The 27,992-nt window shown below is 41.6% G+C and overlaps 1 protein-coding gene across 1 annotated transcript in view; it reads left to right on the top strand.

The window, feature by feature from the left end:
• slc5a6a (solute carrier family 5 member 6a) overlaps positions 1-20,371 on the top strand; it is a 35,429-nt gene extending 15,058 nt beyond the window's left edge. Inside the window, exons 3-18 of the mRNA XM_080744038.1 lie at positions 588-843; positions 1,032-1,253; positions 2,388-2,453; positions 4,279-4,330; positions 4,482-4,549; positions 5,034-5,188; positions 5,594-5,734; positions 6,498-6,627; positions 7,120-7,208; positions 9,671-9,783; positions 10,475-10,542; positions 10,655-10,741; positions 11,610-11,791; positions 13,162-13,265; positions 14,063-14,184; positions 14,786-20,371. Coding sequence (XP_080600164.1) covers positions 718-843; positions 1,032-1,253; positions 2,388-2,453; positions 4,279-4,330; positions 4,482-4,549; positions 5,034-5,188; positions 5,594-5,734; positions 6,498-6,627; positions 7,120-7,208; positions 9,671-9,783; positions 10,475-10,542; positions 10,655-10,741; positions 11,610-11,791; positions 13,162-13,265; positions 14,063-14,184; positions 14,786-14,953 — 1,893 coding nt within the window. The 5' untranslated portion in view covers positions 588-717 and the 3' untranslated portion in view covers positions 14,954-20,371. The remainder of the gene's footprint in view (positions 1-587; positions 844-1,031; positions 1,254-2,387; positions 2,454-4,278; positions 4,331-4,481; positions 4,550-5,033; positions 5,189-5,593; positions 5,735-6,497; positions 6,628-7,119; positions 7,209-9,670; positions 9,784-10,474; positions 10,543-10,654; positions 10,742-11,609; positions 11,792-13,161; positions 13,266-14,062; positions 14,185-14,785) is intronic.
• The last annotated feature ends 7,621 nt before the right edge of the window (positions 20,372-27,992 follow it).

Below are 27,992 nucleotides of genomic sequence, written 5' to 3' on the forward strand. Positions count from 1 at the left end.
GTGTGTGTGTGTGTGTGTGTGTGTGTGTGTGTGTGTGTGTGTGTGTGTGTGTGTGTGTGTGTGTGTGTGTGTGTGTGTGTGTGTGTGTGTGTGTGTGTGTGTGTGTGTGTGTGTGTGTGTGTGTGTGTGTGTGTGTTGTCGGTTTTGTGTGTCCTCCTCGGGTCGTTCTGCCCCGATGCACTCTGAGCTACACACGGGATGCATGCATGACATAGATGACCACCAAATGTGTGTGTGTGTGTGCACTGCACGTGTTTGTGTGAAATGTCCAACTGATTAACTTTTTTATTGTTCTTTTCATAGCCGGCAAATTTCAAGGGTATGTTGTTGCAACGGTGTCAAAACACACTTTGTTTAAGACCAGAGAAACCTTTGTACTGCACATGGAAGCTAAACGTCTCTCTCTATCTCTCTCCCTCCCTCCCTCCCTCCCCCATCTCTTTCTCATTCACCCTATACAACTCTCCGTCTCATACATACTCTCTCTCATTATATGACACTCTTTATGCCATTGTCTCTCACATACACCATTGCTGTGTTTTGCCTCAGTCCTTCTGTCTCTCTCTCTTTCCATGTTGTACGTCCAGTGTGTATCCCTATGGATGAAGCACTTCCCTCCCCTCATTGATAAGACCTAGAGGCCTTTCAACAGCCTTTTATCTTCCACCACTACCCCAGCCTTCCCGCCCCCCACCCCTCTCAACACCCTGCGGCATCATGGGAGACGTAGTCCTGATGCACTTTACCACGGTGGACTATGTCATCTTTGCATTGCTATTGGTGGCCTCAGCTGGCATCGGCCTGTTTCACGCCTTCACTGGCGGTCGCCAGCGTACAACACAGGTAGGCAATCGGAACCTACATTTGTTATTATTATTAGGTATTATTATCATTATTTCGTTTTCTTTATTTGATCACATGTTGGCTAAAACAGCAAGCATTGTTGTTATTTAATCTTACTTTATGTCACAATATTTAACACTCATGCATGCGGGTTGTCTGTCTCAACGTCAACATTTCATTGCCCACAGGAGTTCCTCCTGGCAGACCGTTCCATGAGCTGCCTGCCCGTCTCCCTGTCACTGCTCGCCACCTTCCAGTCGGCCGTGGCCATTTTGGGAGCTCCATCCGAGGTGTATACCTTCGGCACCCAGTACTGGTTCCTGGGCTGCTCCTACTTCTTGGGGCTGCTCATCCCAGCCCACGTCTTCATACCCGTCTTCTACAGACTGCGACTCTCCAGTGCCTATGAGGTACGCAGTGGTTGTAAAGATGGCAATGATGCTAAGAGCTAACCAGGTTTAGTCATTTGCGCTATTAAATAGAACATCTGAAGTCCTGGTATAGTATCTCAACCAGCTAATAACCTGAGAATAAATTGGCTGGTGACAATAATTGTCACCAGCCAATTTATTGTCATCAGCTGGTTACAGCGGCAAGAAAATACAATCAATTATTTATTGTATTTTCTTGCCGCTGTAACCAGCTGATGACAAACATCTACAGTATTCAATGCTCTGCCTCAAACCCATCGTTGGTCTGTTCCACCCCTCCTTTCTTTAATTGTTGTGTAATCCCTTCATTTTTTCATTATATCATTTTCTTTTCTCTGAAAAGTCACCTCTCACTTCAGCTGTCAGGGGGAAAATAATTCTGAGCATTCTTATTTATTTTTAACTTCAAGGTATGTTGTCAGCAACATTTATAACACCGTATCTAATGCCCAAATTCGCTGTGCTGAAACCAAGGAAGCGTGCAAAATGGCTTCAGTGTAAAATGAGGGGATGATTTGGTGTGGGCGTGTTCCTGGGGGCCATCAAGTACACTCCAAGACCATTCCAGTTGTTTGACAGAATCAGGCTCAAGTCGGCTTAAGCACCTGAACCCTATAAACTTTCTTGTGTGTGAAAAGTGAAAATAGCTGATCTACAAGCTCACAAAGTTGTGAGCTTGTAGATTTGTTATTTTCTGCAAATGTTCTTCTATTTTTGACTAATGTATTATCATTATGACTTGGCGGGTCACTATGGTTTATGTCGTTAAAGAGGCTCAGAAATAAAGAACCGCTCTCCTCAAGGTCAAGTTTTGCACTGGTCAGATATTCACAAGGAATTAATTTTGTTATCGTGACATTAGAAATCAACACCATCTGTTCAGTGCAAGGAGCTAATGTAAGACACATTCACCGGGAGCCCTGTGGTATGCTAATTTGTATTTGCGATCAGTCAAACTAGATTTGAAGATTGATTAAGTGTGTAAAAAGCTTTTGGTCTGAATCAGAGTTGACCGCAGACACTGCCTGACAGACATAATGATGCAGGATTGTGGGAACTGAAACCGAAGTGGGTCTCTTATCACTTAACTTTCCCCTTCTTTGCTCTTGACAGTATCTGGAGCTGCGCTTCAACCACACCGTTCGCGTACTTGGGACTGTGACCTTCATCTTTCAAATGGTAGGTGAATGTGTGTTGCATATTTCATAGTCCCTCAAGCCAAAATCTTCCACAATCTTGAGAGTCTGTAATTCCGTCTGGTAAAAAACTGAGAACGGGAAACCGTCATCTGCTCATCAGCCTGGAAGGGTATTCGAACAAACAAGAATCAAGGGCTTATTTGCAAGCCCCCAGAACCCAGGGCTAGATTTGAAGCAACCCCGATGGTGGCCAAAGTTGGAACTGCAGCCTAAACGTGCATTTTGGCCTCGCCCCCTCCACTCCAGACAATCCTTCCTCTGAGCGGAGAGCAGCGTGACGTCAATTTTGGCCACTAGGTAGTGGCCAATTTCCCCCAGAATGCACCTGGATTAGCTACATGCTAGCATGTAGCCGTTGCTTCAAAACGCCACTGAGCACTTGCATTGAAATGATAGTGGGGGCGGGGCCGGTCCGCTCTCTATTTTATATATACTCTATGCTTATTTGTCACTCACTCATACAGGTACATTACAAGCAGCAAAATGTTTGTGCAGCATGTTCCACAAGACAAAAGCAATACATCAAGATAATAACAATAGAGATAATACTAGGTTGTAATGAAATAAAAAGTACAAGATAAATAAAACGCCATTGCCAGTTTTGGGCCCCAGGCTTTGAGAACCCACAGACGCTTGCTAGTCCGCTTTGTCAGTCAGTCTGTTACTGTGATGGTGGCTGTCCTTCGCAGTCCATTTTGCCCTACCCAAACACCTGCTCTCATATGCGTCCTGCAGGGGAGGGAGGGAGGGAGCTCCCCATGGTGTGCTCAGCTGACCAACAAAACTTTGGAGTAGCTAGTTATTCCCATACCATACTGTGGTGGCCCCTTCAGTAAATTAATGTATTTTAAAATATCTTATTACATTTTCATTGTTTTCCAAGCATTTAGCTAACTATGCTTAGACTAATTTGGTTTACACTAGGAGTTATGCGACAGCAAAAGAAAAACAGAAATGGGGAAATTATTTTTTTTCGTACTTATTTTCAGGTCTTTTGAGGTACAGACTGTTAGCGGAAACATTCAAAAATTGTGAGAGCCAGCGCATCTGTCTTGAGAGACTACATATTTCATGATGTGTGTGTCCATAGTAGACTATAGTAGCCTACTTGTCCAACTTTATTCTTTCCATATTTCCGGATAAACGTTATTTTGCCACGCTACTCCTTGCCACGCACTTGGGCCATATGTCAAATCGACCGGCTTCATCGGGACTCGTCTGGGTGCATTTTGCTAAAAGATACGTTATAGTTACTTGGCCTACTTGTGCACAAGGAGCAATTTGGCACCTCGACAGCTTGCAGTTCTAGTTTCATTTGTATTATAATGTATTCATGTCATTTACTTGAATGGGAAAATGCTAAAAGATTACTTTTCCCAAATATGGAGATGACTGACATCATAGTGGTCTGATGTCATAGACCACATGAGATTGACACATTATGTCCATATATGGGCATTCCAAGATATGGATGGGCTTAATATTGATGACATCAGGGATCTCCATATATGGGCATAAAATGGACGAGGACGGAATGGTTAGCACTACTCAAATAGGTACAAGGACTGACAGATATAGAGATATTCATGTACGAGCATGAAAGGGACAAATGGTATAGACAGAATACATTTCCCAGCGGTTTCCTTGTGACTCGCGAGTCGCGTCAGGGCAACCACACTTACAATTTCCCAGAATTGCATCTTTCTAGTGTGAGTTAAGACCAACAAGCATTATTGTAACCCTGATGTTGCCACAGTATTGTCATGGAGTTTTCCTCTTCTATATTCTTCTGTTCTTCTCTGCAGGTCATCTACATGGGCGTGGTTCTTTATGCCCCTGCCTTGGCTCTAAATGCAGGTAAAGGCAATGGATTAGCTTTTTACAATTTACAATGTAAGCATTTAGCACAGGGGGCTTCAACAGGGGGTCCTAAAATACTCAACAAATCACAGAACTCATTGTTTTTTCTTGAGTCAATATTTTATTAAATGCTTATTTTCACCTGCAGTGACAGGTCTTGACCTCTGGGGAGCAGTGCTGGCAATGGGGCTGGTTTGCACTGTCTACACTGCTTTGGTAAGAAATTAAATGTAGGCCTTGGTGTGTCAACTATTGGTTCCTTCCCTTATCTCCTCCTTCTGTCCTTCCTTCCATCCCTGTCTTCCTTATCCTCCCTCTATTCTATCTTTCCATCCACATGCTACTTGGCCAGAGTTCTTTTTCAACTCATTACTCATTTGACTTCATCCTCTCCTCCCTGAAACATTGTCTGAATCCCCCCTCTTCCTCCTACTTGTTTGAAGTGCTCTTGAAGCCTGTTCAACCTTTCCTTTTTCACTTTTTATTCCATGCATCTTGTCTTTACTCTACTGTGCATGCTTATTGTAGACACGCTGGAGTAGAAGACATATCTATGTCAAGTCTCCAGTGGATTACAGTTGTTTCCATATAATGACGGTGAACAATTTAAGCTTGTCAATCAGTTGGATCAAGAGGGTTGGATAAATGCCTCTCATGTAGATGTGAACCATCTGGCCTGCTGTGTGTCTCTGTCTACCAGGGGGGTCTGAGGGCGGTGATATGGACGGATGTGTTCCAGACCGTGGTGATGTTTGCCGGCCAGCTGGCGGTCATTGTGGTTGGGGCGAGCCAGGCCGGGGGCATGGCAGAGGTCTGGCGGAAAGCCGTTAATGGCAGTCGCATTGCCAGCCTGGAGTGAGTAGCTAATATAATCGTAGAACCATCTAACTGACTAACCTTCTAACTTTGCTAGTCTCAATTGGTCAAATTCCTGGTCAAACATTGAATCACGTTTTATGTTTGTTCTATCTCATGGATTCACATTTCTAGAGCTTTGCTAGTGCAGATTGATGGTCTTGTGGTTGAGAGGGTCAAGGTTGTGGTCAGTTCGGCTGGGCAGAGTCGTTGTTAGTGTGACAGACTGCTAAAAATAGAAAATAAAGTCCCAGGTTCAACTCCCACTGCAACCATGTGTCCTTGAGCAAGACAGAGATTTAGTTTGGATTTAGAATCTTAATGAAGGACTCTTGTTCTTAGTAGACAGTGTTCTAGAGATCCTATTGCAGTAGAGTACTACTCACCTGTCTATCCCCCATCCAGCCTGAATCCAGACCCATTGGAACGCCACACTTTCTGGACGCTTGGCGTGGGTGGCGTCTTCCTGATGCTGGCATTGTACGGTGTCAACCAGGCCCAGGTCCAGAGGTACCTCAGCTCTCGCACAGAAAAAGAGGCCATCATGTAAGTTATGCTTTTCTTTCTTTTTTTCCATGTTTGAGTTCCCCGAGGAATCACGTCAGCCTCACTTGTGTGTGTAAAATGATCCAAGTAACATGTATGTGAATTGGTCTAAATATAAACAGAACATAGTTTTTGAACGGTTTTAAAATAGGAACGCATTTCTGGTAATAATGTTCAGCACAGGGCTGTAAATCTATCAAAGAAAAGAACGTATAATCTGTGTAAACCGATCCAATCTGATCACTTGCAAGTATGTAAGCGAGGATGACTTGACTGTAAAAAGAGGAGTTGAAAAGGGGGTGTGCAGACAGATATTGGAGAGGAGATCTCCCTCTGCCCTCGCTTTCCTGCTCTCTATTATCTTATTTAAATAGACAGGGTCTAATAACTTGGTGCTGAGACTGTGGATCTGGGATTATGAATTCAGGAAATGTGAAAATATTCACACACAATCTTTTATTTATTTGGGAATGTACTTCCTAGTTTAGTCTACTGGCAGCCTGCAAAAGAAATGGCTGACAGACACAATGACGGACGCTTTCAGCTTGTCCCCCAGGAACCATGCTGTAAAAACAAAACATAGTGTTTGAATCCCTGTCCAATCGTCGGCTGTTATAAATTGCTGCCGTACAGGTCAACCCATTTCTTTCCCCCATGCATAGATTTTCAACTACAACCCAGATTTCACGCTATCTCCACCAAATTAATTTCATTCAAAAAAAGTTGAAATCCTTAAAAACGCCTGTCACCACTCCTGCTGTAGGTCTTGCTACGTGGTGTTCCCCTGTCAGCAGATTGTCCTGTGCCTGGGCTGTCTGATGGGCCTGGTCATGTTTGCTCGCTATGGGGAAGACAGCCCACTGGACAAGGGTTATGTCAAAAGCAACGACCAGGTGAGCAGCACACAGGGAGATATACTGTATGTAAGACTAAACATTACATATATAATGCAAATATTTTTTTCTATAGAGCAGGGGTCTTCAATGTTTTCAGGCCAAGGACCCCTTAGTTGAGAGAGAGATGAAGCAGGGACCCCCACAATCTGTTCATAGATATAGTTCCATTGTTTGACAGCACGATCAACAGTGTATTAGCCGATCTATAAGCTCACAACGCCTCGCAGCGCGATGCGTTGTGAGCTTGTAGATCAGCTAATTTTGGTTCTCAGAATATGGACGCTAGGATTCAAGTGGTTAATATAAGAAAGGGGGGGGGGGAAAGTTCCCATCACACAAAGATTTGGAGGACCCCCTGTAGTAACTCTGAGGACCCCCTGTTGAAGACCCCTGCTATAGAGAGAGTTAAGACTGCGTTTTCTCTCACTGCAACAAGTACCTGATGGTGGATGTGTGGGTCTGTCCTGTTGTCCCGTTTTCCTCCTACAGATGGTGTTGTACTTTGTAATGGATGTGTTCAGGGATCTGCCTGGGCTCCCAGGGCTTTTTGTAGCCTGTCTCTTCAGTGGAGCACTAAGGTAAAACGCTTATTTAACCACTTTGAAACCATCGTCCCTATTTTAGGCATGCCAACATTTTTATTTATTTTCATGGCGAAACTTCTTGACCCAGTGCGGGGTCATGCTCAAGCTCCCTCAGCCCTATGTTCCCTCAGCCCTATGTTCCCTCAGCCCTATGTTCCCTCACTCCCTAACAATTTATTATACCCTATATTCCCTCAACCCTATGTTTCCCCCAGCCCTATGTTCCCTCAATTCCAAAATAGACCCTATGTTCCCTCAGCCCTATGTTCCCTCAACCCAAAAATAGACCCTATGTTCCCTCAGCCCTATGTTCCCTCAACCCAAAAATAGACCCTATGTTCCCTCAGCCCAAAATAGACGGTGCCATGGCATTGGTCCGACATCTCATTGTTCCGATGTCCCATTAAGGGCGTCTTACTGGGCAAGGTCGCGCCATCTGTCTTGGCCACCAGTCTTGGCCATATATGGATTCTGTTGGTGTGGTTCCCCTAACAGGGCATCATCTGGGAATACCCATATGTGAACTTTTAATTTATGTTATCCTTTATTAATATATATCGTACCAGTTACCCATATATGGAGATCCCTGTTACCCATGCATTCACAGATATGGCCTTAATAACCAGTAAGACTCCCTAATCGGGAGATAAGCGCCTGTCAGGTCACAGCGTGATTTTAGGCCAAAATGTGTAGGAGCAGTGTCCAAAAATGTGTTTGAAAAAATTGGCCTGATGGTGGCGCTATATGGGACAGATGCATGTTGATGAGATGAGTGTAGACATAGTGTGTACCGATTTGCGTGATTTGAGGGCAAAATCTGTAGGAGCAGTGTCCAAAACTGTGTTTGAAAAAATCAGCCTGAAGGTGGCGCTAAATGGGACAGATCCATGTTGATGACATGAGTGTAGACATACTTTGTGTGATTTTGGGAAAAAGATTGTAGGAGCAGTGTCCAAAAATGTGTTTTGCAAGAATCGGCCTCATGGTGGCGCTAGAAGAGGGCCATGTGAGAATTGAGGGGTGGTGGAGGTAGTGGTTTGGCAGTCAAGGAGTGTGCAGACGCGCGGGTCCCGGTTGCTCGTAGGACGTGTTACGGCATTTTATGTGCGCTGCAGTGGCGGGTGTCCTCCACTAGGAACCACTTTTGCAACCACTTTTGCATCCGTTCTGTAGCACCAGGAGTTGGTGGTCCCCGGGAATTCCCCGTGAGCAGCCCCGTTGGGGCGGTTATTTGGTCATTTTTTTACTTTTTGGCAGGCGGCGGCAGGGGGTCCCTGGGGGTCCCTGGAGCTCAGGGGTGGAGGTTGTGGTTTGGCTGCCAAGGAGTGTGTGTGCAAAGTTTGGCATGGATAGGGGCAACGATGGCGGAGATATGAGTAGGGCAAAAGTGTGACGTGACGTGTGACGGACAGACTGACTGACTGGCGGACTGACTGACGGACTAACAGATAGCCAGTGGAGGTTTTGATAGTAACTGCGACCTGACGGTCGCTATTAGCCTTCTTTCTGTGTTAAATACAAAGTTATTTTAATCAGTTCTAACCAAAACGGATAATCCCTTGCAACATGATGTACACGTCACGTGTAAGTATCCCCAGAACATGTGCTTTCAACAGTGCACGTATAATTTGATGTTGTGGTTACCATCAACACAGGTGTAAAGAAAAATGTGTGGGCTGAGGGAACATAGGGCCTATTAGGGGACTGCCCATAAGTCTGACATCTCTTTAGTCCTGCAGGGTTAGGTTTAGGCATAGTTTTACTGACGTTAGGGTTATCATTCACCAGGTTAACATTAACCAGGTTAGCATTCACCAGTGTCATCAGGTTAGCATTCTTCAGGTTAATATTCACCAGGTTAGCATTCACCAGCATCGGCAGGTCAGCATTCACAAGGTTAGCATCCGCCAGCATTCAAAAGGTTAGCATTCACCAGTGTCGGCAGGTCAGCATTCACAGGTTAGCATTCACCAGTGTTGGCAGGTCAGCATTCACCAGGTTAGTATTCGCCAGGTTAGCATTCAACAGCGTCGGCAGGTTAGCATTCACCAGGTTAGCATTCACCAGCATCGGAAGAATGGGGCGTCAGAACAATGAGACGTCGGAAACAATGCCATGGGGGACTGAGATTTTTGGTCTGAGGGAACATAGGGCTGAGGGAACATAGGGTCCTATTTTGGGATGAGGGAACATAGGGCTGAGGGAACATAGGGCTGAGGGAACATAAGGCTGAGGGAACATAGGGCTGAGGGAGCTTGAGCATGGACCCTGTAGTGCAACACCATGGAACAATGAACTATTAAATAGGGCTTAATTAGTTAATTTAAACAAGTGTTGTCTAGCCCCCATCCCAAAAAATAAAATAAATAAAAGTAAAGTAAGTAAAAACGAACACCATCAAATTAATTGTACACCTCGTATTTTTCTCCCTCTCTCCCACTCCCTCTCCCCTACAGCACAATCTCATCAGCGTTCAACTCCCTAGCAACAGTAACTATGGAGGACCTGATTAAGCCTTATTGTCCAACTATGACAGAAAGCAAAGCCACACTGCTGTCCAAGGGACTAGGTGAGCTGAATGGTCCATTTCCTAATACAAAGGCTGATGCTTCTTGTCAGGTCATTATTGTAAATAAGTATTTGTTCTTAACCACACGAACCCTAGCATCTCTTTTCTGGGCATGCCTTAAGAAGAAAATATATAAGATATATTGCATTATTATATTATTTGACTTATATTGCCGATGTCCCCTTTGAACCTTTTCAAACAGCAGATCTACAACCTCACAACACGTCACATCGTGACCACCTTGTGAACTTGTAGATGTGCTATTTTAGAACATTATTATATAGGGCTTAAGTGGTTAAATAAATTATTATATTTACTTATTTGTTAGTTCGTTGTATACTTAAAAATGCATGTTCTTGGTCTATATACTTAATTTAAATGTTTTATCTATCAAAGTTATTTTGTTTATTTTTATTGTTTGTTTGCTCATAAGTTAAATGTTCTGAAATAGCGGTCAAAACATCGGTAACCAGTGGTCTAGGAATTTCCTAAATCAATCATTGCCATTGCACCCACAAACCTGGCATCGGTCAAGCTCTATTTGTATAAATGTTAAATGGTGCATTTATCTAGCGCTATTTATCCAAAGTTCTTTTACATAGATTGTGCATTACATTCCCCATCCGACCGCTCAACCGGCCACTCTACCCCTGAGCCACTACCGTTTTCAGTTCTTTGCTCTCTTCCGCAGCGCTGGCCTATGGTCTGGTGTGTCTGGCCATGGCCTACTTGGCCTCTCTCATGGGATCTGTGCTTCAGGTGACTATTCAACTTAATTTGCAAGTTCTCTTTGTCTCAGCCTAATGAAGCAGGACCGTCTTTAATATACATGCTTGTGACAGGTGTCCTCTTCTCCCTCTGTGATTTCCAGGCAGCCTTCAGCATCTTTGGGATGGTGGGAGGTCCTCTGTTGGGAGTCTTCTGTCTAGGAATGTTCTTCCCCTGGGCCAACTCCATAGTAAGTCATTACTTGCTGTTCTTAACTCTTTCTTTTGTTACCGTTGTTTTTGTTGCTATAATGTAGAGGAACCAAAACTTACTTCTGTGTACTCATACATGAGTAACAAATAAAGATACTTGAAGGCTCAACAGTAACACTGTATATCAGTATATCAGTCTGTCTGTCTGTCTGTCTGTCTGTCTGTCTGTCTGTCTGTCTGTCTGTCTGTCTGTCTGTCTGTCTGTCTGTCTGTCTGTCTGTCTGTCTGTCTGTCTGTCTGTCTGTCTGTCTCTGTTTGTCTGTCAGCTCATTATGAATTAATTGCATTTAAGGCTTTAGGCTTGCCAACATTAGAAGATTATTGGATTATTTGGGGTTTGGGATCATAAAACCAGTGGTGTAAATTAACTAAGTACTGTACTTTGAGTTATTAGTACAGGTACTTATTAGTACTATTAGTACTTTTACTTCTACTCTATTACATCTCAGAGGCAAATATTGTGCTTCTACTCCACTATATTCTGTATACATTTTGCCCATTTGAAAATAGCTGATCTATGCTGATCTGATGAATGCGTCACGATGCGACACATTGTGAGCTTGTAGATCTGCTATTCAAAAGATTTTTGTGCATTTGAAAACTTGAAATGGGACATTCTGCATAATGACTACTTTTACTTTTGATACTTAATACTTTTGTACTTTTACTCAAGTACATTTTTAATACACGACTTCTACTTGTAACCAAGTAATTCATCATTGCAGTATTGATACTTTTACTAAAGTAAGGAATGTGAGTCTTTTTTTCCACCTCTGCATAAAACGCCGTTGATGCCCTGTTTTGCTGTCAGGCTGGTCTTCTTACTGTTCTGCTCTCTTCTCCTAGGGTGCTGTCGTGGGTTTGATATCAGGACTTGTGATGGCGTTCTGGATAGGCATCGGCAACTTTGTGATGCGGGTGGCCTCCACCCCCCTGCCTCCTGCAAACACCTCAGCTCTGCCCCTGTTCAGTAACATGACCACCGCTATGATGACAACGCTGGTCAGCCCTATCACAGCAAAGCCACGGTAACCTCAGGTCGTCCATTGACCTGTTCATAACGTACTGCTGTGTGCTAATCCTCCAGCATCAAACTCTTTTAACCACTTAAGCCCCTTTTTGACTGCAGCTTTAGCACCACACTACACGATACTACACCACACCACACCACATACAAATATCTACATTTTCCATTACACAAAACTACCCCTAGCGGTAAGAAACAAATTTACCCTTTTAACTGTGATTATAATACAATATGCATTTGTATTACAACTATCCTAATTATAATGCACTATAATGGATTATAACTGTGATTATAATACACTATAAAGTATTAATATATTACTATGATAATTATAATACACTATAATAGATTATAACAGTGATTATACCACAATAGAATCTATTATCATGTATTACAACTATATCCTGGTGGTCTAAATGAAAAGTCAGTGAGTGCTCAGTCATTATGAAGTGTTGCCCCTGTTTGGCCTAGCTCAGACCTACTCTGAATTGGATACTTTTTTAGTACCACGTTTAGTACCACTTTTACACCACTCTACCCAGGTCCTTGTAGTGGAAAACCTGGCACAAGTGGGCGGTGTGGAGTGGTGTGGTGTGGTGTTGGGCCATGTCAGTGGAAAAGGGGCTTTATACTCGATATACTTCGTTGACTGCAGGGGTCTGTTCTTGGCCATCTCCTCTTTTCCCCTTACACCTACTACTGTAGCTGTGAGGCGACAGCACTACCGACTGCGCCACCATGTCCCCTTAAATGCTTATTTTCACATGTTTGCCTATTATGTCATGCCCAGAATAGGGACACTAGGGTTCATATGGTTCATTCCAATTCCATTTACTGAAGAGCACAGAATTTGGGGGCAACTGGAAAAATGTAATTTCTTTAGAAAGGCCGTGACCCCCAAAATAATCATATTTTAACTGGGGACCCCCACCCACCCTGACAAGCAATAAGAGTTGAGGCATTACATTTTGTATAACACGGTTGGTTCTATTGTGAAAATAGAAGATCTACATTGGCTATTTTCACAATATCTGCCTCTGATATTTGAGAATTTGGCCAATGTTTAATTTGCCATTTTATAGGTAAAAAGTCCTATATATTGTCACTTTAGAAATGTGCAGATACCCTCTATACACTTAAACTTTATGTTGGTTTTGTATGTTGAGTGAGAAAACAATGTTGCACATTAAGTTAATCATATGGGGACCCCTCGAAATAATTTGGGGTCCCGACCCACAGGTTGAGAACCACTGGCTTACACCACTGGAAACAGACGTTGGTTCTGTCACTCTTTTTTCATTTTCTTTCTTTCTGTGTCATTCTTGCCCTCCCTCCATTCGCCTTCCTCTAACTGTCTTTGTCTTCCATCAGGCCCACAGGTGTAGAGGCACTCTACAATCTGTCCTACATGTGGTACAGCGCTCACAATTCAGCCACAGTGGTGGTAGTAGGGCTGCTGGTCAGCCTGCTAACAGGTACTGTACATCCACCATGTGCTCAATCTGCTGTTTTAAATTATTCATGGATGACTCTACTACCATTGCCTCCCTGTACTGTCTTCAGTTATTGTAAGTTGCTATAGTTTGTGAATGAAGCCACACAAATAACAATGTGGTGTTCAGTAGTGAAGCTGAAAAATACTGTCTGACTACTGTGTTCTTGTTGATCTCATTTTACCGAATGGAAATGGCAATCTTTATAAATGCTTCACCTAGTGTACAATAATGCTTCACCAGAACAATGTCGGTGTAACTAAGAGATCCACTGAAAAACTAAACCTAGGGTCTGGTAATGGTGTGGCCTCCCTGTCCAATCTTTAGCTATAGTTAGTTAGGTAAGTAAATAGTTGTGCAGTGATGGGATATGGGGACTCAAGAGTAATTGTGTGACAGTGCCAGAGAACTTTAAGCTCAGGATACTTATCAGACTGGTTTAGTAATAATAATCAGCTGTGGTGTGTCTAATTTGTTTGCAGAGCCCTTCCCCATATTGACAAGCTAGAAACGTATGAGCATGTTGACGGTCTATCTCCTTTCTGTTTTGTGGTGTCATGCACAGAGCTTTACTGTGGTAACGTTTCGAGCTGTATGCTCTTTTTTTCTTTTGTATTGTTGATTACTTTTAGTCCAGCACCCAGCCTATATGGCTTTGGATGTGCATGTTTTTTAGGCTGTTTGTCAGCTTTTTTCTCCAAAGCAAGTCATCTTGCCATTATAGTCCGTTGTTCATCTCAATCAGGCTCATGTGTGTATGGGGCCTGTTTGCACTGTAGGTCCTATGAAGGAGAAAGACCTGACCCCTGGTACAGTGTATCCTGTCCTGGGCAACCTGCTCTTCTTCCTGCCTCAGCGCTACAAGGAGAAGCTCTGCTGCGTCACTCCTCTGGGCAAGAAGGTAGTTCTTCCGTAAAGCAAATTTACATTCTGTGGACATTTTAAGGCATTCCTGTCAGACAAAACAATGCTTCTGGGTGGTCCCTGGAACTAAATATGTTGAGATGGGGGTCCATGGCCAAATACATATCATTTTGGGGGTCCTTCACATGAAAAAGTTTGAGAACCACTGACATAGTAGTCTCTCAAGAACAGACTAACTGAGCTCCAATTGAGTGAAAAGGACCTTTTCTTTGACGATGGCTGGCCAGATTGCTGACATAGAAACATAGGTTTTTCAAAAAATCTTAGAAGGATTCAAAAGACACTTATAGAATCGATAAACGATTTTTCAAAAATAGCAGATCTACAAGCTCGCAGCACGGCACTCGGTGCCGCGCTGTGAGCTTGTATATCTGCTGTTTTTCAATAGTTAAAGCATAAAATAATGATACACAATAATGTGTACCTGTTCTAAATGCGTTAACACAATGCATGCAATGCACAATACAAGATGCATAAAAAACAAGATGCATACCTTGTATGATGGAAGGAGGAAAAAGACAGACAAAATGGCTGATCAGGTTGTGATATGTCGTGCTTCACCTGTCCTTTTTTCTCAGCCCTACCAGATGGCCAAGAAGGAGAGCAATGGACTGACCTACCCCAAAGAACAGGTTATCACTGAAGATAAGGAGGTGGACGAGAGTGAGAAGATGAAGGACAAGATAATGGAAACGGACGATTCCTGTCGATCGGCGGCTCACACGGTTCAGGAAACCGCGTTGTGATGCTCTCCTGCTTCTATAGATGTACTGTATACACACAAACACACGCACATAAACAAAAACTAGTCCAAGCTGCTTTAATGGACGTTTGCGAAGCAGCATAAAGCCCTGAAGTGTTTCAGGAGCATAGGATTTGTTTGGAAGAAACTGGAAATTAGATTTCATCCCACATAATGTCGAGGGTGATACCACCAATAATTTGCAGTATATTTTAAATGTGAAGAAGGTAATGGCGAAAGGAGCTCATGGCCACCTTGGCTAGCCATGAGTAGAACATAATTGCGTCAAAGGCGATATCACCGTTACTTATCTTCGATGATAACCCACTGGTGCTCCCAACTTATAAATACTGGTATGGCAATGGATGCCACAATGCCAGCGCTCAGTCAGATGAAAATAACAAAACGTGAATGCAGATAGCTAGAGGGACACAATGTCTCTACGTTCATCATTCTGCGTTATGTGCACAGATTACCCTTGACTTAACCAAAAGCTTTCATGGTTCTGTCATGTGTCCAGTGGTCGTTTAACTAGTCGGTTATTTAACTTGCGCACAATGTACTGAGTATGGATGGATCGCAAATCATCATGCTTGACATAAGTAAACGAATCAGGTTATGAATATATAATAACTGAGACATGTACATAAAACATACTATTATTTTTGTAGAGGTAACAGACACACAATCTATATGTAAGAGAATATAATATAAAAAGATAATTACTTCCCATTTGACTGAAACTTGACTGGAAGCACAACCTATTTTGATGTTATTGTGACAGCCTTTGTTTGTGTGGTGTGTGCTTGCTTTACATGGCCTTGGTTCAATATTTGCCTTCCCAGCTGCTACAGCAATTTAAAAAACAATAACAATACATTCAAAACTACATAGGGTTCCAATAAGGGCAAAAATGGCGTGCCAAAGCTGCAAGATTCTACAGTATATGGTAAAAAAAATATGGCATCTCATCTGACATTTCCAAATAGAAAAGTACATTACAGTATGTCAGGAGCAAACCTGAGAGACTTATAGAGTGTGCAGTTTGTTATACCCATGGCATAAACATGCACATGAACCCTAGTCGAAATAAAGTGCAAAGAAAACAAGTGCGAATAAGTAACTAGGATAGGGATAGCTACAGTATGTTTTATTATTCTATTACACAAACTGAATAACCATCAACACCTGTTTGTAGCAGATGAACAAGACTAATGCTAATGCCTTGAGCGATTTGTTCAAGGTAACACTGAGGACATGCTACAACTCTGCCATTTTAAGTTTCCTATTTTGCAGCCACAGCCCATCGTTTGACAGTTTAGTTTCATGCCAAGGTGTCAAACCTTGAAACGTTGACAGTGTCTTTGATTGCCATTAAGCCTGATTTGTATTTTCACCATATTTTGAAACAGTGTAGATCAGTGGCTCTCAGGTCGCAGCCTGAAAAAGTTAAGAACCACTGGTGTAGATCATGGGTTTTCTGCAACACAGTGCGCAATCAACCATAAAACAAACTTTGGCTTTAGATCAGTGGTTCCCAAACTTTTTAGCCCAAGACCCAAAAGAGAAATTTGTCCAGGACCAAAACTAATGAAAACAGCAGATCTACAAGCTCACAACGTGGCACGGATATTTTCACTAGTTATTAAACATTTGTATTCTAGTTCATGGAATTTCTTTAATTTTTCTTTGATTTCTTCATGATATAAATAATATAATTTAGATTTTAATTCATAAAAAAATGTTTATTGAAAATGTTTTTAATAATAATAATAATTAAAAAACTAAATGTAGGAAACAAAAAACAAAACAAAAGGACCCATAAAAATCTGTCTGTGACCCACAAACGGGTCCCGACCCACTATTTGGGAAACAGAGCTTTAGATGCACTGCAGCACATATGGCTTGGCCGCCTCGATTGCCCTGGCATTGGGACTTAAATGTATGCTGCTGCATGTAAGAAAGAAGGCCTTTGCATTCTTCTTTTACATGTGGTTAACGCTGGAATTACTTGCTCTCCATGAAAGCATAGAAGAACACAGCACTTCTCAAATAAATAACAAAAGCAGCCATCCTGAACCGCTTGAGATGGACCTAACATACTTGTATTACGTTTGGCGGTTTCTTGCCGTTTTATGATGTCTGTGGTGTTTGTTGAGAGTTAAAAGAAGAAAAGACGATCCACCCACCTTGAACCGAAAAGAGTTTTGTACATGTAATATCTTTGTATAAGTGCCAGTCTTGATGATGTACTGCCAGTGTCGATATCTGTGATTTTATTTGGGGTAATGATGACGTGTGCAATTTTGAGTATGTGCTGTACATGTGAGTTTATAATGTTCTTATTGTTATGAACCTGGGGCCTGCTGTGCTGAAGGTTTGTATTGGTTGTCATTTTAAGTGTTCATTAACATCTATTTTTTGGAAGCTCGTAGAATTCTAGACCAGCTTGGTGGTCACTGGTCACCCGTGCCCCATGTTACATATGCCATCCCATGTCAATGTAAACGTATGTACACATGCAGTAAGTGATGTCTTTTGCAACGGTGTCATAATGGACCCCGATGCCGTTTCTATTATGATGGTTTGACCCCAGTAGTGTTTTTTTTATATAGTATTCACGCTGTGAAGGCCAAACTTGCCTTGCTTTACACCTGGTCCCCAAAGAGTTCACTTTACTTGAGGGGCCCTATTCTCGTCCATGCCTTACCCCTTATCCCTAAACTCTTTTGCCATTTTTTACTATTTTGAAAAACAAATATTTCAAATAGCTGATCTACAAGCTCACAACGTGTCGATGTAGATCGGCTATTTCAAGTATTTTAAAATGTTTTTCAAAATATTAAAAAAAGGCAAAGAAGTTTAGGGATAAGGAGTAAGGCATGGACGAAAATATAGCTTGAGTTCTTTGACCTTTTAATGTCTACAGTTATACATCAGCAGATAACCTATTTATGTTGTAGATATAGAACACTAACAAAACACTAACAAAAAATAATTTAAAGACAGCCAAAGTGCTTAGGTCAGGCATATTTCAATGCTACATGTGTTGATATCATGTGTTGTATTAACTAACATACACGTGTTAAATAATAACACGTTCCAAACTAGACACTCAGTTCTCATGAAAGCAGCACATGTTTCCTACAAGGGTTAATAGTAATATATAAATGTTAGGAACCTTAAAAAAGTAGCTTTGGTCCTGTGGCCAAAATGCCTTAATTTTAACTGAATGTGTATGTATTTTTAAATGGAGTCGTTGAGTTGTTGAAATTGAACTTCCGCCATAGCCATCATGGAGTTAGATTTGAACAGCTAAGCTGGAGATGGACATAGTTGTTTACTTGGTCTTTAATCTCATAGTCGTGCCTCGATCCTTCCAGTTTCCCAGTTTGTGATCTATAATATTGTTGACATTTTACTTCTTTTTACGTTTTCTTTTTTACATTTTAAGGCAGGTTTGCTGTAGTGGAAGTGCTACACTTAGATCCTTGATGCTGTTTATCACTCTCCTTACACATCTGTAAGGATTTATACTTAAAGACACATGTGGATGGAAGAACATAATGGAAAAACATTGGGACATCTATCCCATTTTAAAACCATGTAAGTGCCAGTCCATTATGTGGGCAAAAGACATGCTTTCACCTGTTCCTTCATCCCAAGACTGAGAAATACCTCTATTTTTCCAAAGCATATAGAATAATGATGTAATTTCATCCATTTTTTGATAGTCATGTTTTTTACCCAAAAGAAAATATATTGTTGATCACGTTTGTAATATATTTTCACCTAAAGCCTAATGTACATTTCAATAGTTGAGATGTAGTTTCAGTCGTGAGATTCTATATGCAAGAACCATCAAATGTTTTTATGTGAATGACAAAACGTAGAACTGGTGTTGTAGCAATGGGTGGCTACACATCATGGATGGCTACTGACAAAGCTGGCATACTGCGTGTTGGCATTAGCACTGTGCAACAGGAGAAATTACAATTTTTCCATAAACCAACATTATCCAACATTAGGCAAATGTTGGTTAGTCAGCTTTTTAAAATCAGGGCTACACACCATATTCTAAACATCGCATTCACAGTCGATTACAACATTTTGATGGTTCCAAGTGTTTTAAGTAGTTTTGAATTACATCCTGTACCACTTATGTACTTGTGTTCCATTTTATGGATACAATTTCATAATATTGAATCCTTCTTGTTTTTCTTTTCTTACCTGAAATTACTTGAAGTGTATGCCTATAAATGATACATAGACCTCTTTCAAATCGACGTGATGGTCACTGCTACGTCATTAAATGCTGAGAGATACTTACTTTTATCAATGACTCATGGCGGCAAGAGATAACATTTTACAAGCCCTGATTGGGTTGAGCACTGTGACTTTTATGAAATTGAGATGCATGTCATAGCACATGTATTTGTAGGCTACTATTAAAATAATTTCACTGAAGCCATTATTTTTATTAAAGAAAAAGTCAACGCATGCACTGAACTTGCTTGAGATAATATTAAACACAATCGTTTTTTCTACCTGATCTGAGGAAAGCATGGCACTTAGTAATTTTTCCATCGGTGATAAATATCATGATCCCGAATGATATTTATTATCCTGTCGATTCTGTTCTCCCACTCATGAGAATTCTTTCTTGTATGCATTCCAAAAAACTAAAAAGTACCCATAAGCACTGAAGCCGTGGTGGCTACTCTGCTTTGGCTGTGCCTTCATATTATGATCTCTGCATTGTGAAATTATGATTTTCTTATTGAATTGTTGGTTTTGATGAAAGTATTTATTTCCACTCTATCCTATTGATGAAAGTATTTCTTTCCACTCTGTCCTATTCCCCCATTTATACATTTTAAGAGATGGTCTTGGATACTGTGGAGCCAGAAGAAAATCAGAGGAAATCATAATTTATCCTGCACCAAAATGAAGATATGTGTATTTAAATATATTTTGTTTGCACAAATCTTACAATGCCGCCACAACTGCACAATAATTGAAGGATTGACCACTTAAACCCCATGTATTTAGTTGACCATGGACCCTCAGGTCTCCATCTTTGCCCCACGCCCTCCCTTTTTCCTTCTACATCAAGTTTTTTCAGCAAAAATAGCCGATCTACAAGCTCACAGTGCTTTATGAGCTTGTAGACCTGCTATTTTTGCTGAATGTTTGCCTGATTTTGTTGAACACTCACCACTAAGGTTGAATGAAGTAAAGGGGTTCAAGTGGTTTAGGTAAATCCAGCCCTACATACTGTAAGCTTTTATAGCTTCTCAGGTGCAGGTGTGAATGAGTTGCTCCCACAGTCCTACTTTACTCCTCATGCGTACCAGGCTGCACAAAATCATGAGAACTCAAAGGAGTAGTTCACCCCCAAAATGACTTTTTTTCTATTGATTACTCGTGCCATGGAGACTTGGGTTCAATAATATTTTTTTGTATTTGTCGCATTCAAAAGACAAAAAAAGTATTATTGTAAATTTACCCCCATTGATTCTGGATGGGGACCCAAATACATACGGGTCCCCATCCGGAATCAATGGGGGCAAATTTGTTGTAATCAAATTATTGTCTTAGGAATGCGAAAAATACAAAAGAATATGTATTGAACTCAAGTCTCCATGGCAAAGTAATCAATAGAAAAAAGTCATTTTGGGCGTGAACTACTCCTTTAATGTGGGAATAATTCAATTGTGTTTTACACGTGAATATAGAAGGTCACTTGACATAGGCTACAGTTTTGTATTATAGCAGTGATTCTTTTTAATTGCTGGCATAACAAAGAAAATACATGGCATAGAGAATAAACACATTCTGAGGCTTTTGGTGAAAACATGCCATGTCCTCCATTATGCTGAAAACAAAGGAACAGGAGAGAAAGGCTGGTCATTTGGCTGTTAATCCAGTCAAGTAACATTCAGAGTCTTGACAATTTCAAGATTTAAAACGTATTAGGTTTTCAGAAATGTTGCTTTGGAAATGAATTGACCGGCAACTCTTAAATGAGGAAGAAGGTAGGCTATAGCATGTTAGAGGTGACCTTGGTTCGTTAGCGCCACCCAGTGGGCAGCGTTGTCCTGTGAATATTCAGTGTTTGTGACTGGATAGGTAACAACAGTAAAAGACTATTGTGTTTTTGAAAAATAAAGAATGTGTGATTGGAAATGTGTTTTGTTAATGTTCGTCTAATCTGTAAAAGTTGCTCTGCTCTCTGACCACAGAGTAAGTGACAACAAAACCGAAAAGAAAGAATTAGTGGCAGCATTCATGAGGCTTCTAGATGGATATACGCTAGTGTTTCCCAACTTGGGGGACACCAAATATACGCTAGTGTTTCCCAACTTGGGGGACACCAAAAGATCACAGGGTCGTGTGAGGCCATGTCTGTCTTGAGGTTGTGCAACAGTTTAAACATGTGGCACTGCACAAAATGATAACCTGCTTTCATCATTTGAAACCGGGCATCGCTATTTTGTGTCATATTGTCAAGATTACTCCAAATCAGAACATTTTAAGAATGGCTTTGACAACAGATCCACAATGCGACGCGTGAGATTGTGTAGCTATTCGTCGAATGAGGTGTGTGTGTGTGTGTGTGTGTGTGTGTGTGTGTGTGTGTGTGTGTGTGTGTGTGTGTGTGTGTGTGTGTGTGTGTGTGCGTGTGCGCGTGCGACTGTGTGTGGACACATACAGTATGTCTCAGCTTTGTCAGATATAAGGGGGGCTCCAAGGAAAAAACGGTTGGGAATCATTGTCCTACATAGCATGCATGGTGAAATTAGCTTGATGGTAAGGACAATAGACCTTTTTCACAGAAGCCATATTGACATATAGTGCATTAGTAGGATAAATATTACATACTAGCCTACGGGTGTTATCAGAGATAATACTTCATGCTCTGTTCCATTCAGGTCAAATGGAATCAGAGTGCCATGTTGTGCATGTTGGCTCATTGGAAAGGCAATACATGTACTAATTTAAGGCTCTGTTCCATTTAGTATAGCAGAACCTTGAGTCAACTTGCACAATAGCAGCACCTGACTCTGGCCTGAATGGAACAGAGCCTGGTATCATTGATAACACCCGGCCATACAGGATGTAACATTAGCCTACTGTTACGGCTGCCATGGAAAAGGGCACACAAATTATGGTTTAGTTTAGTTTAGTTTGGGAAAGAATTTAAGTTGCTATTTCTATTTTTACAGTAGTAAAACAAAATCCACAAATACACAAGATTGTATTTCTTCAAAGGGGGATGTTTTGAGAGCCTTCTTCAGTCCCGGGGGAGAGTCTTATCCTTCTCTGGTTCACTCTCCCTTCTCTCCCCGTCACTGTCCAGGTCACTCTGACTGTGGCACTCTTTCTTGAGGCTATCTTTCTGAAATTGGACCATCTGCTCCAGACAAACAGAGCCAGACTGATCTGGCCTTCTCAGTTTTTTAGATATTAAAAGATTTGTTGTGACATTGTAAATTAAAAAAAAAAAAAAAAGGGATTTTACATTGTAATAATATAGCCCAGGCTACAGCTTTAATACCCCAAATGCTCAGCTTAAAGTAGTTCTTAGGTTTCACATTGCCGGTGTTTTATTAAGTAGTCATGTGCCAGTAAATCAAGCTTCAAGTTTAAGGTCACACAAGGCTCACTGCCCAGATTCTTACCATACCAACCCCATACATAAACTTAACCAACTCTAACATAATGCCAAAACCAGTGATTTTTAAACATGTTGTGCCCAAGGCAACAAATAAAAACCTCTCAAGGCATACTTGTATTCATTTTCGGCCAAAATAGCCTCAGGCTTGCTCCGCACAAGAAAGCGATCCATTTCCTCCCCTCGTAATTTCGTTTAGTTATACTCCTTCACACTGGGCCTTGATGTGGCACACTAATGCTTCCCACTTTCTGGTAACTGCATTTGAAAGAACCTACGGTTTACTTTGATAGAAAATGTAACATATCAATTGGTGTATAGATTTTGCCTCTGTATTGTGAGATTAGTGTGTGCAATGTGCTAGAGCCTAGTATAATCATTATTTTTTTATGCATATCACAATTTGTGATTGTCACAAAATCCCATTGCACACCTGGATTTCGTGGCACACATTTTTGAGAAACCACTGGCCTAAACATCGACTCATCTCATACGCTGGGTAGTATGTCTCTCTCTCTCTCTCTCTCTCTCTCTCTCTCTCTCTACCTATAGAAACCTTTTCCCCCGCAATGGGTTCCCAGATTGCTTTCTACCTGTCTCTGAAACTCATTGAGCCCTTTTTCAAAATCCATGAATCTCTCTCCCGCCTTCGTCACTCCCTTCCACTCCTCTCTTCTTTCCATCTTCACTACTTTCACTTAATTCCCCTTTCTGCTTCTTCCTTTTCTCCATTCATCCCTGAGCCTCCTCTCATCTTCGGTCTACCTCTACACAGGGGCGTCACAAGGGGGGGAGGGAGGGGGGAAGTGGGACCTAGTTACTCGGGCCCAAGGTGGAAGGGCCTTGATTATTTTATACTTTAGCTATTGAAAAATAGCAGATATACAAGCTCACAGCAAATGTCGTAAAAATGTGTGCAAATCTTTGAATATATGTACTTTTTAAGCGAATTTGTAACTCAAATTTTGCTTCTGGGGGGTCCCTGGAACTAAATATTTTGAGATGGGGGTTCCTTCACATGAAAAGGTTTGAGCATCACTGACATACAGAAACATAGGTTTTTCAAAAAACCTTAGAAGGATTTGAAATATTCAAAGACTTGCACAAACTTTCATGATTTTTCAAAACAAGCATATCTACTAGCTCGCAGCGCTGTGAGCTTGTATATCTGCTATTTTTCAATAGTTAAAGCACAAACTGTGAGTGAATCCTTGTACCCAGGGCCCAGAATTTGGTGTGACACCCCTGCCTCTACATAGTTCCAACAAGGAGAGGGGAGTGTGGCCATGGCAAGCCATAAATCCAGCCAGAAATCAGCATGTACCGAGCATAATGAGCATGAGATACAGAAAATATGCTGATTATCTCGCAGCATGGCGAGCTGTAGGCTTGGAGACGCTCCAGTGACATAAATAGCTGTCTTGTACTACATGGAGTCATGGGCGCAAACTAAAGGCTCCCACGCACCTGTATGTGTGCATGTGTTTACAGTTTTACCCATACACACATAAATGTACACAGCAAAGTACCTATGTGTATACAGTATGTCTTTGTGTATTATTAGTGTGCATACATTATATACACATCTATATCCCTATTAGCCACATGTATTATTACTATAATTTTCTATATTCTGAATATACAGTAAGGCCTACGTTTTAAAATGTCTGCATTTCTGATAATTGGCCCTCTGGCTGCCAGTAGGCCACAGAAGCACTGATTTATCTTTTTTATACTTTCTGAAATATTTAACTCAAATGTTATAATGGAATCATTTATCAACAAAGCTCTGATCAAGCTGAAAACATGCCCAGATTTGGGGTCATACATCTGATATGTCATAGTAGACAACTGATGTCCTAGACTGACATCACAGGCTGGTTCCCTTCTGTCTATACACAGTATCCAGTATCCATCCTGGCACCCTCGTGAGTCCCAGACAGTATCTAATAAAGTATATCTGTCTCTCTAGAGAACAGCTCAACCACTCTGCTTCAAACTTGCTTAAATCTATGTGTCCCTACTGTGTCCATACAGTATGGAGATCCCTGATGTCATCAATACAATGTCATACTACTGACATCATAGACTGGCCTCCAAGTAATCTGACAACAGGTGCAACAGGTATTCCATAACTGAAGAGGCATACATTCCAAACAGGCATTGCACAAGTTTAAAGTTGAAGTTTTATGTTTGTTTGTCAGTCCTTTAATCAAGCTCACATCCCAGCTCTGACATCATGCTCTGGCTTCACTGTGATTTCACACTAACAGAATCACTTTTATGCCCATATATGGAGTTCCCTGATGCCATCAATATTAAGCCCATATCTATATGGGAATGCCCATATATGGAGGCCACATGGGCCACATACCACACTAATAGAGTCCATATAGGCCAAGACAGCCCATATCTGTGTGGCTGGTTCTACAGACAGGGATCTCCATGTATGGGCATAAAAGGGTATGATGTCAGATGTCATAGACATCATAGGACTTTCACATAACTAATAACTGAGTAAGCGTGTTTGGGCTCTCACAGCATATCTCCATATACAGTAGATGGATCTCCATATATGGGTACCAGGGGTCTCCAGTATGGGTAACTGGTCCAATATAGGTACATCACTGGCCAAGAATTGGCATGCCCTTTAGAGCGAGGTCGCATGTCGCCCTGAGGCGTCTTACTAATGTAGCCTACTTTGTGTGTAACTTGGATTCTCACACTGATGCTGATTCCTTAACCGTCTCTCGACCTCTCCTTTGCCTTAGTAACCTCTGCCTTAGCAGTCAGACTCCGGCAGCTCCAAATTAGTCATTGCTACACCAGGGGAATGGGGGTAGCAATCCCCCTGGACAGATTTATTGGCCTAGCCTTGAACGCTGCACTGTTTCTTGTGGAGCCGAGCCCAACTGACTGTAGTGGGGGGACGGGTTGAGCTAGGCTAGGCTCTCATCCGTGGTGTGAGAGAGAGTAGAGATTGTGAATATTTTTGATATTCATCCTAAAATATGTCATGTTTTTCATCATGTAATTCGTCATATTAGACTCAGAGTTTTGCATGTGAATGCCATCGCCCTAATTTTTTGTGTAACTACAGTGTGCTTATAGAATAATAAAGTATGATAACTTATGAGATGGAATGTGGAGAGACCAGAAAAGAGGAAGGATGCTCTTTTACTAACCTTTGCCAGGGGTTCATCTGTCTCTGACAACTCAATCCAACAACCTAACGGGGGAATTATTCAATCGCTAATGTTATCTGTAAATGCTATCTCTCAACTTAATATGAGTGATCAAAAAGCGTCAGTGTTAACATTCAAAGTTAATAATCAAAGACAGGCTAGGATTTATGGAAACACAAACATTTTTTGTGCAGCTGTCACTGCACTTGCCACCCCGAGACCACTAGAAATGACTATTTCTTAACTTGTGGGTCAATGGTCACCCTGTTGGTTTTCAGTCAAAGTCCATGAGGTTTCATCTGTTTGCAACATAGCCGTGCCCTGATTTGCATCACTGCAGGATTCCACTCATTCTCCCAGGGAGAAATGTAAAGTTGGGCCAATCAACAGCTACTTTAAGCCAGGGGTCTTCAACAGGGGGTCCGGGACCCCTAGGGGGTCCTCAGAGTTACTTCAGGGGGTCCTCCAAGTCTTTGTGTGATAGGAACTTGTTTTTTCCCCCTTTCTTGTATTAACCACTTGAACTTTAGCCATAAATAGCAGATCTACAAGCTCACAACGCCTCGTGCTGTGAGCTTGTAGATCGTCTATTTTTAGCAAAGAGCTTTGGAGGGGGAAAAGACCACAGTGAAAGGTCAAGTTAAGTATTGACGGTTCAATTGTCATGAATCCAAAATACACTGTTGATCGTGCTGTCAAACAATGAAAATATATCTATGAACAGATTGTGGGGTTCCCTGCTTCATCTCTCTCAACTAAGGGGTCCTTGGCCTGAAAACATTGAAGACCCCTGCTTTAAGCTGCTTGGCGACACAGCTATGTTTTACTATTCTGCCAACTTCCAAATCATAGTTCCTGTCACACTAACAAATCCTTTCCATTTTAGGTTTCTCTCGCGTTTTCACTTTAAATGAAATTCAGGGTTAGTCCTTGTGGTGCAGGTTACTGTGTATGTTGTGAATCTTCTTGAATCTTGGAAACACCTATACCAGGGGTCTTCAACGTTTTCAGGCCAAGGACCCCTTAGTTGAGAGAGAGAGATGAAGCAGGGACCCCCACTATACCTTACCATAGATTCCATATAGTTTCATCGTTTGACAGCTAAATCGTCAGTGTATTTTGGATTCATGTCAATTTGTGTTTTCAGATATTTAACCACTTGAACCGTCAATACTTACTAAACTTTACCTTTCACTCTGTACTCAGTCTGTTCTTTTTCCCCTCTACACCAAAGCTCTTTGCCAAAAATAGCCGATCTACAAGCTCACAACGCCTCGCAGCGCGAGGCGTTGTGAGCTTGTAGATCTGCTATTTTTGGCTAATGTTCTCAGAATATGGATGCGAGGGTTCAAGTGGTAAATATAAAAAAGGAGAAAAAAGGTTTCTATCACACAAAGATTTGGAGGACCCCCTGAAGTAACTTTGAGTACCCCCTTGAAGACCCTTTACCTACACTGTGCATACAGTATGGGGGGCATGCAGCATGGGAGAGCTCTAATGAATGCTAAGTGGTCATTACTTCACAGATGTGAAATGGCCCAAGGTTCCACAGCTGAACACACCACTGCCAAGTGTTCCCATAACAAGCTCTCCCTTGCTGCTTGTCTGACCATCCTCCCACTCCCACCACACACACATGCACGCACGCATGTCATACAGTACTGTACAGTACACGTGTGAGGATGTATACTTGTGAGGACCTTCCACTTTGTTATTATTTTCCCAATCCTTAAACCAGTGGTTCTCAAACGTTTAAATTTGAAGGTCACCCCTTAAAGGACAACTTTAGTTTTTTACAACAAGATTTCATATTTTAGATTGTAATTAAAGAATATAAAAGATGAGTGTTAAAATTATTTAATTTACTTCTTTCTATTGTGTTAGAGATTCTTATTTCAGTGGTTGGGGGCATGCGTACAAGTGAATGTCATTTTACACAGAATAAGCCCATTCCCAAGATAACGCAACCTTTCATGGTTGGATGTGACATATGGGGGCTAGAAGTGTTACTGTAAATAGCAATAAAGAAACTGCTGGCTTATTGTGTCTAAAAAGACATATTTAGCCACTTGTACGCCTGTCCCCATGCGTACGCATGCCCCACATTTTAGCACGGTAAACGCGATAAAACAATAGAACGAAGCAAATGAAAACATTTTAACACTCACTTTTTCTTTTCT

The sequence above is a fragment of the Nannobrachium achirus genome, assembly GCF_963921795.1.
Source record: "Nannobrachium achirus genome assembly, chromosome: 16".
Taxonomy (NCBI): Eukaryota; Metazoa; Chordata; class Actinopteri; order Myctophiformes; family Myctophidae; genus Nannobrachium; species Nannobrachium achirus.